At 48.8% G+C, this 17007-nt stretch overlaps 1 protein-coding gene across 1 annotated transcript in view; it reads right to left on the reverse strand.

The window, feature by feature from the left end:
• Positions 1-17007, reverse strand: part of GRIN2C (glutamate ionotropic receptor NMDA type subunit 2C) — a 35965-nt gene that overhangs the window by 6754 nt on the left and 12204 nt on the right. Inside the window, 5 exon segments of the mRNA XM_025197425.1 lie at positions 677-837; positions 2706-2935; positions 5828-5953; positions 13999-14152; positions 16202-16370. Of these exon segments, the coding sequence (XP_025053210.1) occupies positions 677-837; positions 2706-2935; positions 5828-5953; positions 13999-14152; positions 16202-16370 (840 nt within the window).

The following is a 17007-nucleotide window of genomic DNA, read 5'->3' on the forward strand; positions in this document are numbered from 1 at the left end:
GTATGCTCCCAAATTGGTGAAGACTGCCTTAAGCAAATCGCTTTGCTCCAAGTGAGATCTTCTAAAAGGCAATGACAGATCCCTTTGCACACCACTGAAATGTGGCCACCACGGTAGCAAAATGCATCAGCTGCTTAACAACTCACAGCAACACAATACAAATAGTTTAGGGACTAAAGTGAAGGGACAGAAAAAACCAACCTGTCTCCTTTGGAAACTGAAGGGGGGAATTAGACTGACAGAACGCAATTACCAGACTGAAGTGCAGCAGGCTACTAGGGTTGATGAACAAGAATTGCCATGGGCTCACCAAGGGCTGCCAGGCATCAGGATCTCAAACCTGTCACCTCCTCTAAAAGATGGTGATGCCATGGGTGGGGTGGAAATGATCTGCACAGGAGACACCCAGGTAGACTGGGGTTTCCTGCTGTCTGCAGTGGGAGTGCGGCTGTTCTCTCTCAGAGTTGCCACCCTTTGGAAAGGGCCGTCCTGAAAGCCACAATCACTTGGTGAGCTGGAGATCTTGCAACAAACTTCACCTTCACCCTCCCAGGTCCCTAACATAAATGTGAATGTGGCATAAAGCCATCCCTCCTTCTTCAGGCAAAAGCTTGCCTGAGGTAGCAGAGAGCCGGGAAGGAAGCGTCTTGTCCGAGGAGCTGGAGGGGAGACGTACCCCATTTTGAGGCTGGTCAGGGCATCCTCCACCGAGCGCTGGTTGTATTTCACCATGTGCGTGTGCATGTCGGGGTAGTTGCTCCGAATGTTCCTCTCTGTGCTGCCATTGGGAACGGTGCCAAACCGGAAAGGCGGGTACTGCTCCTGGGGCCTCTGGAACTGGAAAGGGAAGCGCCACAAATCACAACCAGTTGCCTTGTCCACAGCAACCAGCACTGCCGTCCAGGCGTCCTTTTGGACTTTCCTTTCAGCCCAATGTTAGAACAAGCCTGAGCCTGTATCCGGCCTCTTCTCCTTTCCTCCCCTTCCTATCTATTCCCACCCTGTCGCTATCCATCTAGGCTGGCTGAATAATGGGCTGACGTGTCCACAATGTGGTTCTCGCTTTGTTAACATCTATATGACAGTGTTCAAATCTGCAGGTCTTGACAAGCCTGAGTCAGGGCCCACACTTGTGTCCCTTCTTCTCAATTCTCACTCCCAGCCTCATGAAACAGGGCTCTCATACACGCGCCCCTGCCCGCCCGCCACAGTCACTTCCCATCTCTTTTTCTGTCCTCCCCCACTTGCACTGTCCCTCCACTTCAGACAGTTTAAACTGCCCTGTGGTAAACAGCCCTTTACTCCTCCTGACGATGCAATGGTTGAGATAAGAGGTCTTCTCCATCTCACGCTGCTGAGATAATGGTAGCAGAACTCCATTATTTATATAGGGCCAGATTCTGCTCTACACTGCAGGTGCCAAAGTGGACTTAAGTGACTAGACGTGACCCTGTTCCACCCTACTTGCATCCCAGGAAAACCGCCAGTGAAAAAACTAAATGGGTCATTCCTCTGCTCACTGCTTTTCGTGACTTAGTCGTGAGACTCAGATGAAGACGAGTTACAAAAGTAGGCACGTTCCTGTTTTTCAAGGACTCAAGCAGAGTAGGACAGGATCACATTTAGGCAGCCAAGTCTACTTTGGTTTCCAAAAGGTGAAACAGGATCTGGCCCACAGCGTGTTTCACCCACAGATCTCAAGCCGCTTTCCAAAGGTACGTTTCACTGTTCCCATTTTGCAGATCGAGGAAACCAAGGCACAGAGCACCTCCTCATAGTCAGTGCTGGAGCTGGGGCTCAAACCCACATCTCCTGACCACTAGTCATGTCAGCATTGTCTGTTGAGCCCTACGGCCTCTCATGGAGGGGCAGGACAGCACTGGCAGAGTTCAAGGCGGTGCCAGCTTCTCAAACTCTGCTTCCCATCAAAGGCAATTCTGTTCAGAAAGGTGCTCCTAGCTGATGGCCAGCCCATGCCGTGTACTCAAGAGGGGGCACATGGAGGATACACCACATCAGAGTCTCCCACCACAGTATGGGAATGACTCCTTTTGACTATCCATGGGTGATAGTGGGAGGAAAGAGCCCAGCAATCCCGTTCTGCATGAGAGCCTGGTGCCTTCCTCGCTCTGCTCCCTGGTTCCCTCTACTAGCTTTTCACTTTTTGCTCTCCACCCTGGCTACTTCTGTGGATTCTCCTTTTCAGCAATGAGATCTGTTCACCGTTAGGTCGAAAGAGTTCAACATCCTCCAATCTGTGTTCCCCTTCAATTCCTCACCTTTACCCCAACTCCTCTTGGATGAGTGGCTAGGTCTACTCACAGTCCCTTCTCCTATCAATGCACCTTATGCCTCATACAGAGCAGGGTAAGTATACAACCCATGGAGCATACCACCACCATCTCCAGCTGCTAGGCTCACTGTACCAGAGATGTAATGACTGGAGTAATGGGAGAGAGTCAGGATGAGCAGTAACAGAGCTTTGATGGATTTGGCACGTGGTTCTTTGTGGCTGGTATCATAGAGAGTCCCATGCTACAGAAACCCGACTTGATCAGGTTAGTTCAGAAGGCGAAGCAGGTCTGCTCTTTTCAGTCAAGACTAACCCCATCCCTTGACCCTAACCTGTGTACTCCACGTGGCCTACTCTGCCCAGCCATGCATGCACTCCCAGACTGCATTTGTTTGCCCGGAGCCCGCCTCACCTTCTTATCGCTCAGCCCAGAGACAGTGTCGATGTATTGCTCCTGGATCATAAATGCCGCCAGGTTAGCTGTGTAGCTGGCTAGGAATATCACAGCAAAGAAAGCCCAGATGAGCACCATAATCTTACTGGTGGTGCCTTTTGGATTCTCGATGGGCACCGAGTTATTGAAGACCAGTGCCCAGAGCAGCCAGATAGATTTGCCAATGGTGAAGGAGGGGCCACCGGACTCTGGAAGGAGAAAAGCGGCTGTGAGCGACTCGAAACAGCTCGGATAAACTCGGTGCAGTTCTTCAACCACAGGTATCCCTGTTTGTGTCTCACGGAAAATGAACAGGGACAACACCTCCTCTCATGGCTGTTAGCCTGGAGCTTTTGATAAAAGAAGGATTTCCACTCCTACTACTGTTTTTTTTTTTCAATGTCTAATTTTCCTGCCAAGTGGAAACCGTCCCATCCCCCCTGAAAAAGATATAGGCAAGGAGCAGCTTTGGGGGAAGGTTATTTTCAATTCATCTCTTTTTTTCCTTCTCTTCTGGCATTTGTTGATGAGAGAGAGAGAGGGATGGAGAGGTCTGAAACCCAGACCTCACCAGTGCTGCAAAACCCTTGCAGTCACCTGCTTCGTGCTTCAGAGATCCTCAAATGAGTGTGTCAGAGGCTCTAGGTACTAAAGATACATTGGCTTTACAGAATGCAGCCAGTAAAAGCCACCCGTTTCCCTAGGACTGAAATACCTCGGGTCATATCCCACGGGGCTCTCTCAACAGCACGACCTCCAAGCTGGTCCAGGCATGCCGTCTCTTAAAACATCATCTTACCCTAACATCTAATCTGCCGTAGGCATTTCTATATCACCAGTTACTGCAGCTGCCAGGCGCTGAGCTTTATGAAACACTTGGGAGAGATTCTTCAGCCATCGCTTGGTTCCAACACGCTGGTGGGAAATCTGGAACAAAATCCTGCCAGAACAACGCAGGTGGCCCTGTTTCATTGGCTAGGCCATTTCTGGGCTGTGAAGGGAATAGATCTGGGCCCCGCCAGACCTGTTTCAGGGTAGGATCCAAGACTGAATTTCAGCACAGAGAGACATGGAGACCTCCTAACCAGCTGCTGCTTTGACCTCACTTCCTGAAACAGCCCAATAGTTTGCTTGTAGTTAGGGCAAGTAGAATGGAAATGCATTTCCCTGTCCCGCCACTACAGGGTCATGTACCAGAAAATTAAACAAGGGGGGAAGAAAGGCAGACAAAACCGGGACTATTCGAACCCAGAGCAAACAAACAGGCGGTAGCGTGAGAAGCGGCGCGGCTGGTTCTGCCTGGCCGGGTTTGGCTGGAGTCTTTGTTCGCTTGGAAAACGAAAGCTAAAAATAGGTTGCATAGTCTGTGCTGTGGGCTCTAAGCTGTTGTCTCCTGGAAGATAACAGCTTCCTCCCCTTTCCTCCCTGTGCCTGATCTCTGGCTGACTGGCAAAATACCTATGGGAAATGCTGAGAAACCGCCCAGGTTCCCCGAACCTGGAGCGAGGCGGGGGTGCAGGGCAGTGATGCCCAGGTGGGGAGCAGAGAGGTCATTGCCAGTGTGTGAAAAGTAGAATAAGGGCACAGCAGGATGGATAAGCCTTAATGAATTTAATCGGAGACAGGCCTGTTGCTCCGCAAAGCAACAGAGAGAAACTTTCTCCCCCAGCCGGCAAGGATGCAGAAGCTCTCAGCCAAACCAGAGGAGCAGGCAGGACACAAATCCACCAGCACACTGATCTGGCCTGATGGTGACAGCTGTGGTTTGGGAGGAACTGGGTTCACCCACTGTGCACTGTCATAATACCAGTTGATCCTGAACCAGCTTAAGGAATCTCTTCTAGCTTCATAGATTCATAGACACTAGGGCTGGAAGGGACCTCGGGAGATCATCGAGTCCAGCCGCCTGCCCCAGGGGCGGGTAGTCAGCTGGGGCCAAAGGATCCCAGCAAGATAAGCTGGGACAGTCTAAGGGTGCGGTTACAGGTTACCTGGAAAACATTTTACATCTGTTCTGACACAACATCCCCAGCTTCAGAGCAGTCGCAGGTCAAATCTTAATGCCATCTCAGACCTGCACAACTGTGATTCCCACTAAAAGGTCTGGTGAGCAGGGGCAGGGACAAGACCCAGGACTGTACCCCTCCTCTGGAGGGCTGGGGGGCGGGGAAGGTGGCACATAACTCTGCATGCTGTAGCTTCCCTCTGGGGCAGAGCTGTGGCTTCCCTCACCCTGCAGCCAAGAAAAGCCAGGCAGAGCTGCAGGTGGGAGGGAAAAAATCTTGAACAGGCAGGGGGGAAAAGTAGAGAAAAAAGAGCAGGGGGAAATAATAAAAAAGAATAAGGGACTAAAATCGTGCCTGTTTCACTGAACAGGGATTGAGTCGGGGGGGAGCTGGGTTAGCAGAGCTGGGACCCAGCATGCTCGCAGCATGCATAGTCTATTCCCCGGGACACGAGAGGAGCGATTGCTTGGAGCCAGCACCATCCCCCTTCACAGCAGTGTTCAGGATCGTTGAATGCTTGTCCACAGGGCAAAGGAGTGGGAAGCCCTGGGAATGATGCATCCTGGGATGCTGGAGGTATGAAAATAGAGCTTTTTTTTTTTCCCCCCCCCTCCCTGAACAGACTAGCAATGCCTGGGAACGACCTGGGTAAAACAGATCAAAGATAACAAGATGAGCATAAAACTTTAAACCGTTTAGAGGGTACTGAGCACAGGTTAACACCCTTTCATGGGTGAATGTTCCCATTTTAAGTGCTCTTAGGACAGTTTAAAGGTAACCTGTAATGCCACCCTAACAGAGCCATGGCAAGAGACTGTGGAGGACTGAGTGAATACACGTGCATGTGTTTGTGGGGAAAGAGGGCAACTGTGGTGGCTTTCCAGTTCCTTATATTGATATTAGAGAAAACACTGGAGAAACCACCAGCTGGAGATGAAACCATGACCAAGAGATGGCTCCCTCCCTCAGGGAGGGACACCGAGGTTTGGGAGTGGCCCTGCGTGGAGTGGGGAGAGGTACACCTGTTACGCAGTGCACCCCTTTTCCTACCCCCTGCACAACAACGCGTGCGCACAGCCCCTTTGAGTGACTTACTTTTGCCACTAGTTAGGTTCTGGTTGTAGCCAACGGGGCTGAAATATTCAAACACGAAGACGGTGACGGCAACTACAGTGAGACACATCACAAACATCATCACCCACACCGCTGGACTGTAGGGCTCTGGAAGGCAAGGAAGAGTGAATCAGTGCTGGGTTGTGCTGCCCCGGTCCCACGGATTTGTGTGCACGTGGCTGTAAGGCTTAAGCAAGTATAGGACACCAGCCCCCTCACACTGGCTAATACGGCAGGACCCAAACTTTGAGCCTTAGAGAAACATCTCCCTTAAACCACATGCCCTATAACAGCAGTTTCTCAAGCTTTTTTAGACTCAAGGCACCCCTTGTTAGACTTGAGGCCTCCTCGGAAAGTGCCACCTCTTCGTTTTTACTCGCTTTTTGACTATGGAAAAAAAATAGAGCAACTCTTCTCTATAGTGACTCCTATTTGAAACCTCTGGGTTTATCTTGTGAACCATGTTTGCACCCTTAACAGTGCTAACACTGTGTGCACCTCATGGCACCCTTGAAAGGATCTCAATGCACTCCAGAGTGCCATGGCACCCTGATTGGGAATCACTGCTCTGTAAAGACAGACTTGGAGCCAGCACCATCCCCCTTCACAGCAGTGTTCAGGATCACATTCCCAGTACAAGATGCACCCATCCTTCATTATGGAGCCCCTACCCTTTGCTTTACACTGAAAGATGCCCTATACCTATGGTGTGTCATTGCCTATACACTCTTCCTAAATACATTTCTCTCTTGCCCCATGTCAGTGAAATCAGAGCTGGAGATGGAAAGAAGCAGAGACACCCCATTCACAAGAAGAGCTGAAGTCAGACCTGATGAAAGCAGCTAGAAGTTAGCAAGCAGGGGTCAGTGGGGAGAGAAGAAAGAGATGTGAAAAGTGGTCTTGAAAAAATTTACCAACCCAAACATCGCATCTACTTGCCTGACCAAATCCTAACGGTGATGGCAGGAAACCTGAGGCATTATTCACATATCAAAACATGTTACAAGTAATACCGACCCTAGGCAAACAGATTACTACAGTACCTAGGAGCCGCTATCAAGGACCAGACATTCATTGTACCAAGTGCTGTACAAAGAAAGCAAGAAGGTGGTCCCTGACCCTGGCTGAGGAAGAACAGAAGGTAAGGTTAAGGTTACAAGTGGGTGCTTATTCAAATATATCCTGAATCATGAACAAATGCTTATTTGAATACATCTGTTACAGAAGTAACCGCCTTTACACTGTTTGGGGTCATTTTCTAAGAGCGAGTGAGTTTCCTGATGAGAAATCACAAGCATTCACACTAGGAACCGCATCCTAAGAGTTACTTTTTCTCAGTCATGAAATAGAAACCTATCCTGTGCCCGAGACATCCAGGCAAAACAGCTTGGGGAGCAACTGCTTGCAGTAAATCACTCAAACGCCAACTGCAAACTGAGAATTATTAGTGGCAGAAATTATTCAGCAAATAAATTCCAGAAAAATGGGATGTAGCGATGGAAAAAAAAAAATCACTAGCAGTAAAAAAAAGAGGCACAATAAAGCTGATATATTAATCATCGACTAAGCTGAGGGAGGGATTTACCAAGAGTAAACCTGCACTGTGATAGCCTGTAGCTTTAATCTACCTAATTTAGGTAAGAATCACAGTGAAGGTGTGGCAGTGGGGGGGCTGTGATGCCGGTCAGCTGTCCAGGTGAGCATCAGGGTACCCATGGCTTTGCAGAGTCTGTATTGAAGCTAACGGTGCTACAGTCTTGCTGTTACCTAACTAGATTAAAGCTCTCCGAGCTGTGATCACACCTTCCTATTGCACTCGGGGCTCACCCAGTGAGAGACAGCGATAGAGAGGAGCAGAGAGGGAGAGAATAGGGTATGAAGAACCAAGACAGGCACAAAAGGAGGGAAGGAGATGCCAAGAGAGGGACAGAGATGAAAAGGGAGATGGACAGCCGTGGAAAAGGGAGGCAGGAAGAGACGCAAACAGCACGAGGCTTTGAGGGCAGAGAGAGACCAAGCAGAAGAGACGGTGGCAGTTGTTGGGTGACAGCAGCAGACACATGGAGTGATAGAGCTCCGTCGTTAAAGGGCAGGCTGAAGGATAGGATTAATTCAGGCCCTCAAAATACAGCAACCAAGGCCCATTTGTCAGCGTGTCCTTCCCTGTCAGGCAGGAGAGAAACTTTATCTGATGGCATCAGATGACTTTCATTAGCATGTCGAGGGAGATGGGAGACCAAGGGAGGACACACAGCACTGGTGGGTCAAAATGAGTGGGGAACCTTGACCCTGGCTCCTCTTGGGCAGAACTTCCCTGCTCGTATTTCCTGTGCCAGGAGGAGGAGATCATCATGCCCAAGGTGGCAAGGCCCAAATCTGGAGAAAGCAGAGAAACCGTTAAACCCCAGAGGCCTGGCAGGATGCAAGTAACTGGACTCAGCAAGGGTTGTTCCTATGGCATGGGGGAAGTTTCCAAAGTAAGGTGGTGGGACACACCTTTCTGAAGAGGACTAAAGCCAGGGTGGTCCCATCTCCTGTGACCCTGGTCTCACAGCCCTGGTGTCAGGGGACTGGCACATCTAGATCCCAGTTATCTGCCCTCCCCTCCACTGGCTCGGGGAGTCTGGCTGCACATTTAACCTGCAGTACCAGAACACAGAAGGCAGAAAACTCTGAAGACGAAGAAACGATAACAGCTTTTGGCAGCAACATCTTGGGTTTGTGCACAGGTTACAGAAACCTTCAAGGACCATATGTGCCTATACCAACCTGTAAGCAAGCATATCTAGCCTGGACAAGCTCATGAATATACACAGACCAACAGATGTGCTTGCATAATACAGGCAGTCCTCGACTTACGGTGTTTCGACTTACGGTGATTCACACTTGTGGCACTCCGCCATTTGCACCCATGTTATTACTTACAGCGCTAGATCCTCACACTTAGGGCACTAAAGGGACATTTACAATGAGAAAGAGGGCAGCAAAACAAACATCCCTGGACCAGTTTCTCAAAAAGCCACCAAGTGTCCCTAAGTCGCCTCAAAATCTCCCCAAAGAAGCCCTTCTGAATTCCATGACCCTGACGAAGGTGTTCCTTCACCTCCTGATTCAATAAAATGTTATGTGATTAGTTGCTGTATTGCCCTGTTTAACTGATGTATATACAGTACACTTTAGAAAGCTTTATGCTGTACAGTGTATATCATTTATAGTTGATTAAATAGTTGATTTAAATATGATGTTTATGGTCATTTCTGTAAAAAAGTTGGGCGTCAGGCCCTTGGTCAGGAACGAAACGCCCTATTATAACATTGTTTCTATGGAAAAAATCAGATTCAACTGATTTGAAAGGCATTGTTGCCTTTTCCAGGAAGGCAACCCGCCATAAGTACAAGGACTGCCTGTACTGCACATGCCATTTCTCTCCCACACACGTGTACACTTACACATGCACACATAGACATACATGTACACCTACATAGAACAATTTACACAGGCAAATGCATTCACCTACATACTCACACACACAAAGGAGACCTTCACGGATGAACCATGCAGCATATACTACAAATGTATGCTCGTGCACATAGAGACAGGCCGTCAAGCTTGCACACACACCAATGAAAGTACAAGGGGCAATATATACTCCCAGAAATGCTCATTCGCAAGGACTACAGGACTTTCCAACACAACGCATGCAACACGCAACGCACATTCATCCACATATGCACTTAGGTGTGTATATATGCAGAAGCTTTGCATCCACCTATATGGACCTGTTCACGTGACAGGCACTGCAAACATGCTTGTCCTCAAACAAGCACAGATAGGCAGCATGCACTGCTAAGGAAACTCAAAGTGACGGGTACTCACACAAAGCAGGCATGTACAACCATAAGCCTCCAGACTAGCATGTGTGCCCAGGCATGTGCATAGTCACACACACTTCCTGCATAGTTAAACATTCAGGTTTTCCCCCCACCCTGCAAGGAAATACTTAGAACCATTTATTCGAATGTTGTTATTAAAATGTGCAAGAGGCAAAGTGTGGGTTTGTGGAATGAACATCCCGAGGAATAATCTCAGTCCAGCCGGTCCCAAATTCAATTCATTGAAAAGAACCATTGCATAACTGGTTTCTTTTTGTGTCTTAGACTTTCTGCAGATCTGGCAGCGAGTGAAAGAAAATGACAGTCTTTGTTTCACTGCAGGAAAGAGGGGAGGGGGCCACGGGAGCCCTGCCTGCCCTCCAGTGTTGTCAGAGATGCTGATGTGGTGTCCGTATCCTCACCTGACAATGGGCACATTGCTTCCACTCAGCTGAATTCACGCATCCCATCCCTCATGCCACGCTGCCTCAGGTTGGCCTTGTCCTTAAAGCAGTGGCCAGAGATTCAAGAGACCTGCGTTAAGCTCCCAGCTCTGCACAAAGCCCCCATGTGACCTTCCTCTCTCTGTGCCCATCTGTAACGTGAGAATAACAGCGGTTCCTTGCTCCCATCCTTTGTCTGCCTTGTTGCTTTAGATCTGTAAGCTCTTTGGGATGGGGGCTATATCCAACCCACTGGGCCCTTAATCTCATCTGGGGCATGCAGGTGCTATGATAGCAGCAGTAACTCCCACCAGAGAAGTTTTGTTTCCATGGGGCTAAATTTAAGGCAAAGACTAAGTGGGTGAAAATGCCTCGAGTCACTTCAGTTAACCCCAGAGGGCAACCGGGCAGTAATGGCACCTCCAGCAGGAGGGATCAGCTCTCACTGGGACCCCACAGGGTGCTGGGTGGTTTCATTAAGACAGATGGAGTTAGATTAGATACAGGCCCAAATGAGAAGTGCAAGTCAGGATGCTGGGAAGGACCTCTAAATTTAGGTCTGGCTCTGATTTGGAAGGAAAAGCAACCTGCAGAATGTCTAATAATTCATCTTATTGTTACAGAAAGGAAAAGCTGTCGGCTGGGCTGAAGGCAAAAATCAAGCCTTAAAGATTTCAACACACCTGCATTCTCCAACAGAAAACCCTCCCCGAGAACTCCCAACCCGCTCCACTTCACATCTGAAATTCCCCTTTCAAGGAGAGAGTCCAAACTCAAATGCCCAGCTCCAACTGCTTTCAGTCGAGCTCCTGGGTCCGGATCTGTCTCTCAGACACATTGCAAATTCAGCAAAGTGCAGTCTGGCAAGAACAGATTTCAGCACCAGCAAAACCCAACCTTGGCCTCCATGTAATCTGGCTTCAGTCCCTACCTTCTTCAACCTCCTCCAAACAGCAAGGGCCGGAAGTGTAGAGCACCCCAACTCCAACTTCATACCAAGTGTAAGAAGTTCCTGGAATGGTTTTCTCTTGGAGTATGCAGGGGTGTAATAATAGGTTATTGAAGGAGAAAAGGAGGGAAAGCAGTGAAGTTGGAGGCTCAGTTGCTTTCCCCCAGAAACTCCAGAAGACAGGCGTGGGAACAGAAACTCATAACTTTCCTGGACACTAAAACCCATGGACATAACTGAAACATTGATTTTATGGTTCATTAAAACTTACCTCTCACATCTCCCCCTGCTAACTTTTTTTTTGCCCCACAGGTAATAAACGCCCACTTCCCCTTTCAAGTGATTACATCTATTAACACCATTACGTTAAATTAAATCATTTGTTCTGCCTTGTGTGTAGCTTGGATGGTGACAACTTGTTTCCCCGACAGACCTGATGAAGGGCACATGAAGCCCAAAATGATGTCTCCTACTGCTCCCAACTATATAAGTTCCTCCAACAAAAAACATTTCTTCACCCCACAAATCTTGTTTCTCTGATACGGCACTAAGGGAGTTGCCAACATGACCCTTTTAATAATGACATTTCAAAAATACTTTTATTGCAATTGTGGCTGTTTTCTTGGCCTGTGGGTGCTTTAGTATAATGAAATCATAATTACAATCCATAATAGCTATCTACGGCAGGCATAGCAGCCGCATATAAAACTACGGCATCATCATGATATGCTGTCACAAATACAATCAACATCTTCAACCTGTTCCTTTAACCCGTTCCTATAACCTGCTCTGAATTACAGCCCTTCCCAGGCAAAAGCTTTAACAGACAGAGAGGCCTTTACACTGCACCTTGACCACCCAAGCAAGGTCACAGCTAAGGATGCTCTACCAAGAACACCCACCCCGCGAGCCTGAGCTTAGATGCTCTTCTCAGATGCACTGGGTTTGATGTCAGCTAGATGAGAGTCTGTTTCCAAGACATCCAAGCCCCAGAAAACATGAGCCTTTGGGAGCCAATTTCCAAAACTCCTGAGGACCCACAATGCCAAATGGATTATGAGAATTATGGGTGCTCAACCCCCATGAAGAGAAATTAAAATTCATATGTGGATACCCATGCAGCAAAGGTGAACTGCCCAGGGTATGGATCATCTTATTGTAAGGTGTTCTGCACTCACTGAAGTTTCTGGTTGCTTTTCAAAGCGCTCTCAGAGAAGGTGCAGTAGCTCTTGGCTGGATGTGACAATGGTAAGGTCTCCATCCAGGAGGGGCACTACTCCATAAGCCAAACCTGGTGGAGAAAGAGCCACCACTCTTGGAAGAGACTTCAAGAACACACCCAACACTTGAATAACCCTCAGATTGGCAAAAAGTGAGAATACCCCCAGAATATATGCAAGCCATAGAAAATCCTCCCGAGATTTGTCCTTCCAGACTAGCATCTCCACCGTGTGGCCTACAATTATACCTTGGCCTGTTATGTCACCAACAGCAGGGAGGCCAGTCAATAGAAACTTCTGCAATGTGGCCTCTTCTCCTCTGGGAACTTGTCCGAGATGCATTAGCTCATTTCATAAATTCCACCAAAAAGTTGCCACGGGCACGTTGGTTCTGATCTGCTCAGCTCTGACCCTGCATTGACACTGAGGACCTATAGTCTCCAGCAATGCAGGCTTTAATCAAACCCTTCATTTTAAGATGACTTGTTCAGTGGACTTCAAGTTTCCCATTTTTGTCATCAGTGACCCATCTATAGTTCATAACCATACAGAGCATAACAGCAACATTAAACCCCAGAGAGTCCCCTTCTAGACAATATGGCAGAAGGACCCTATGGCCCTGGAAATGAGCAGAATCCATCAAGAACCTGCACAAGACAATCTAATTCTGTGTTATGACACTGCCGAAAATTGCACTCCACGTTACAGCGTGGTCAAGTAGCAAAGCTTTTCTCACAGAAAGAGTTCAGATTTTGCAAGGGGAGAGGCACCAACATTTGCAGGTTCCCAGGATAAACTCAAACCCAGCGGATAGGTTAATTGTTTCCTTGCTGATCCCACTCAGAGACTGCAGCCCAGTCACCACCCCTTCAAAAATTACAGGGACATGAAGTTCCTTTGGCAATTGCTAAGGCGTTCAGTTGTAGGAAAAAGATTGGGAAACTATTACTTATGCATGGATAACGATGCTACTTCTTTGCACGTTTATAGCACCTCATCAGTGGAACACCGAGTGCTCTATTAAATAATCAGTTCAGCCTCTCAAGTACCCTGTAAGAGAGATGCTATTAGAGTCATTTTATAGATAGGGAAGCTGAGGCAGAGAGGCCAAGTGACTTGTCCAAGGTCACAAGTAGCAGAATCAGAAATAAAATCCAAGAGTCCTCTCTCCTCTTAACTAACAAGAGCCAGGTTAGGATGGAGTTTGGCTGGACTCATGCACCTTTCTCTGTCTAACCTTGCTTCTTCCTTGATGACAAATGGCAGATAGCCTAGCACCAATGTAGGGATCCTGCACGGACCTCTGCCTACCCAGCCTTCAAGGCCAGATAATGATATCAGCCCATCAATCAGGTCAGCAGCAATTTTCATCCCCCAAAAGGCAGGCACCTCTCTGGCTCAGCCTTCCTTCTGAGTAATGCTGAGGATGTGAATTAACCTGGACGTGGCAACACACCCCATGACCCTCAGTGACACCGAACTGGACTCTCCACACCAGACTGGGGCCTTAGCCAATCTGACCTTCTGAAAACTCACCCCAGAAGGTAAACTGCAGGGCCACACCTTCATCCTGCATTTCTCACTCTACCCATTTCCCCCTCTCCAAAGCATCAACACCTGTGGCTTCACACGCAATCACCATCCCAGCACCAAGCAGGCACTTGCTCACCTAGGAAGGCAGATGGGGAGACAGTCCCGTTGCTTCTGGCCACCATGACACTGATGCCAGTCTCCACGAAGGGCACAGAGAAATCCACAATCTCAGAGCGCTCCTCATTGATGGTGAGGGACCCAATGGCCATGTCTGCTCGCTTGTAGTATACCTGGGGACAGGGAAGGTGATCAGGAACAGGCCAGGCAAATCCAGAGCAAAGGGAGCAATTGCTAACCAGGTCCTACAAAGCTAACCATCCTCTCCGTCTAGCCTTCACACCGACTAGCGAAAAGACTAGTCCTAAAGCAACGCACTCTCCTTGTCCCAGCCTCCAAAATGTGTTCACGATAAACTCCTCCCTTTATTACTGGTTTTCCTCTAACAGGCTCAGAGACTGATGCTTAGTGACTTCAAGGATCTTCTTCTCCGCTCTGCCAGCATACAATAGGTGCCCCCCCAGGGTTTGTGTACCCCATGGGCGCCACCCCAGCAACTACAGAAATGGGATAAAAGCTCTGCATCCACCCCAGCCAAAATGTAAGCAACAGACTGGGGGCATGTGTGGGGCACAGCTGCAGCACACTGTCCCGCAGCTATTCTCTGCTGCCCCGGGCACATAAGGAAATAGAGTATAAAAGAGCAGCCAGCTGCACCAGGGGCCAGGCAGGCTACTGAACAACCTGCAGCCTAAAGCCATCCCTGCCCTGAGGACAGGAGAGGAATAACCGACTTAGACGCATGGCTGCTAGGCCAGAATCCAACACCCAAACCTCCTTTCTTGCCACCCACTGGAGAGCAGCTGGTGTATACACCAGGGAACTGGACCCAATGTGTATCAGCATCTCACACAAGCGCAAGACAACTACAGAAGAACATTCAGGTTGCCGAGTCAAGCCCGCCAGAGTTAGGCACAGGTGGCAGGGACCTCCCGAGGTCATTTAGTTCAGCCTCCTGCTCAGGGCAGGATCATCCATTCTTTACATGAACCTCATTTATTGCAGAAGTTGGGAGATATGCCAACATTAGGACCAGGGATGGCAGGCAGAGGAGGGTCTCACGATTAAGGCAGATGAATTCTGTCCTGGAGACCTGGACTCTCTCCCTGCCTCACACCAAGTCACTTCAACCTAAATGCTGACAGCTGGCCCCTAGGCACATCTATTTCTGGGTATCCAATGTGACACCTGGAGTGAGATGGGCAGAAATGCTAAGGAGCCATAACTGCAACCGAGGTTGATCAGGGCTGTGTTTTGAACAAGCAGAGCACTACAAAACTGCTCCACACTTGGGAACATCCTGCTGTTGGTGTCTTACGCTGGGCACCCAAAATGGGCGGATACTTCTAATGATTTTAACTTTCATCTTTTTATGCCTTAGTTCCCCAGAGGAAGAAGGGGGATAATACCACAGGGGTCTGCAAAGATGAATGTATAAAGATTGGCAAAACACTTGCCTAGAGAGAGGTAGTTAGCAGTCTTAGTCAGGCAGAAGGCAGGGTAGCTTTGCACCTTATAAGTGAACTAAATCTCATATGTATAAGCTTTCATTGTCGGAGCTAAGCTCAAGCTGCTGCTTAGGAAAGCTTATACATCTGATTTAGTTAGTCTATGAGGTACAAAAGCACTTGCCTGCCATAGTGAGAGCACCTTTGCAATACCCAAAAGGTAATAAAAAATAGTTGCATTCAATGCAGGGGGTATCGCATGATGCTTAAAAGGGGAGGATAAAAAGATGGTTTAAATAATGAGCCTTCCACTGAGTAATGCCAGGATCCCGGGGAAAAAAATAGGATGTGACTGTGCCATTAAAGACTGTAATGTAATGGATGCACAAGGTGCTGCAATAAGGTTGCAAGGGCTAACTTAGCGCTGATGCCTCCCAAGCTCTGAGTGCTTCACTTTGTGGCTAAAACATTCCTTCTCTTTATCTTTAATTTAACTTCCAACTTAAAATAGAAGCAAACCGCGAGGAATTCCAGTACATGGAGCGACACTGCGATACACAGCACAGACCTCCACCACGTGACCCAAGGGAGGAAATGCAAGCCACCCGAGGAGAATGGGGCATACATTTTGCCTGGGGGTTTCAGAGCTATTTTCTGACAGCAGAGAACTGGCACAACTTGCGACTCAAGGGCTCAGGTCCATTGCTGGCAACAGGCTGCTAGTGCAGCCCTTCCCAAGGAGAGGTGCATTGCAAAAAACCATGTCCTCCCTACCTCGCCAATCATCCCGTTCCAGACGCCACGCACTATCTTCCCATGCTTTCCATTGGTTACCAGGTAGAGGTCGTAGGAGAACTTCACCACCTTGGCCAGCTTCTTCAGGATATCGATGCAGAAGCCCTTGCAACAGAGCTTGGTGTAGGGGTCTGCAGGCCCATCTCCCCTGGAAGCAAGGCATTAAGCAGACTTGTGTATACGCACAGATACTTCCCAGAGACAGGTGATGCTGCAGCAAACAGGTCAGGTCCCACTTTTGCCTGGAGAGAGGGCACATGGAGCAGCTCTGGGGCTACTAAGCCCCATCCCACTGCCTTGCACCTCAGGTGATGGTTTATATCCATGCAAAGTGGGCACCAGGCACAGCCATGCCACAACCCTGCTCTTACCTGCACCAGCCGTGACATTTCACATGCCTTTTGCACAGCTTCAGAACAACGCCTGCAAGGGCTGGATTCCTGAATCCAGAGCACTGACAATGAGTACAACACACAGTCAGCAGCATTTTACATTAGTTGCGACAGGGGTGGCCAACCTGTGGCATGGGTACCATGAGTGGCACTGGGGCCGTGTGGCATGCAACAGATTGGGAAGAGAGCAGAAAGCAGAGCAGCAGATTAGGCAGGGAGCACGGTGACCAGCAGGGCAGAGGGCACAGCAACAAATCAGATAGGGAGCAGAAAACAGAGCAACAGACTAAGCATGGGAAGAGTGGTACCTGGGGAGGGTGAGGAACTAATGTGTGGCACACCTGCCAAAAAAGGTTGACCCTTGCTGAGTTAAAGTAAAATGATTGCACAGAA

Source organism: Alligator sinensis, unplaced genomic scaffold, assembly GCF_000455745.1.
Source record: "Alligator sinensis unplaced genomic scaffold, ASM45574v1 scaffold400_1, whole genome shotgun sequence".
Classification (NCBI taxonomy): Eukaryota; Metazoa; Chordata; order Crocodylia; family Alligatoridae; genus Alligator; species Alligator sinensis.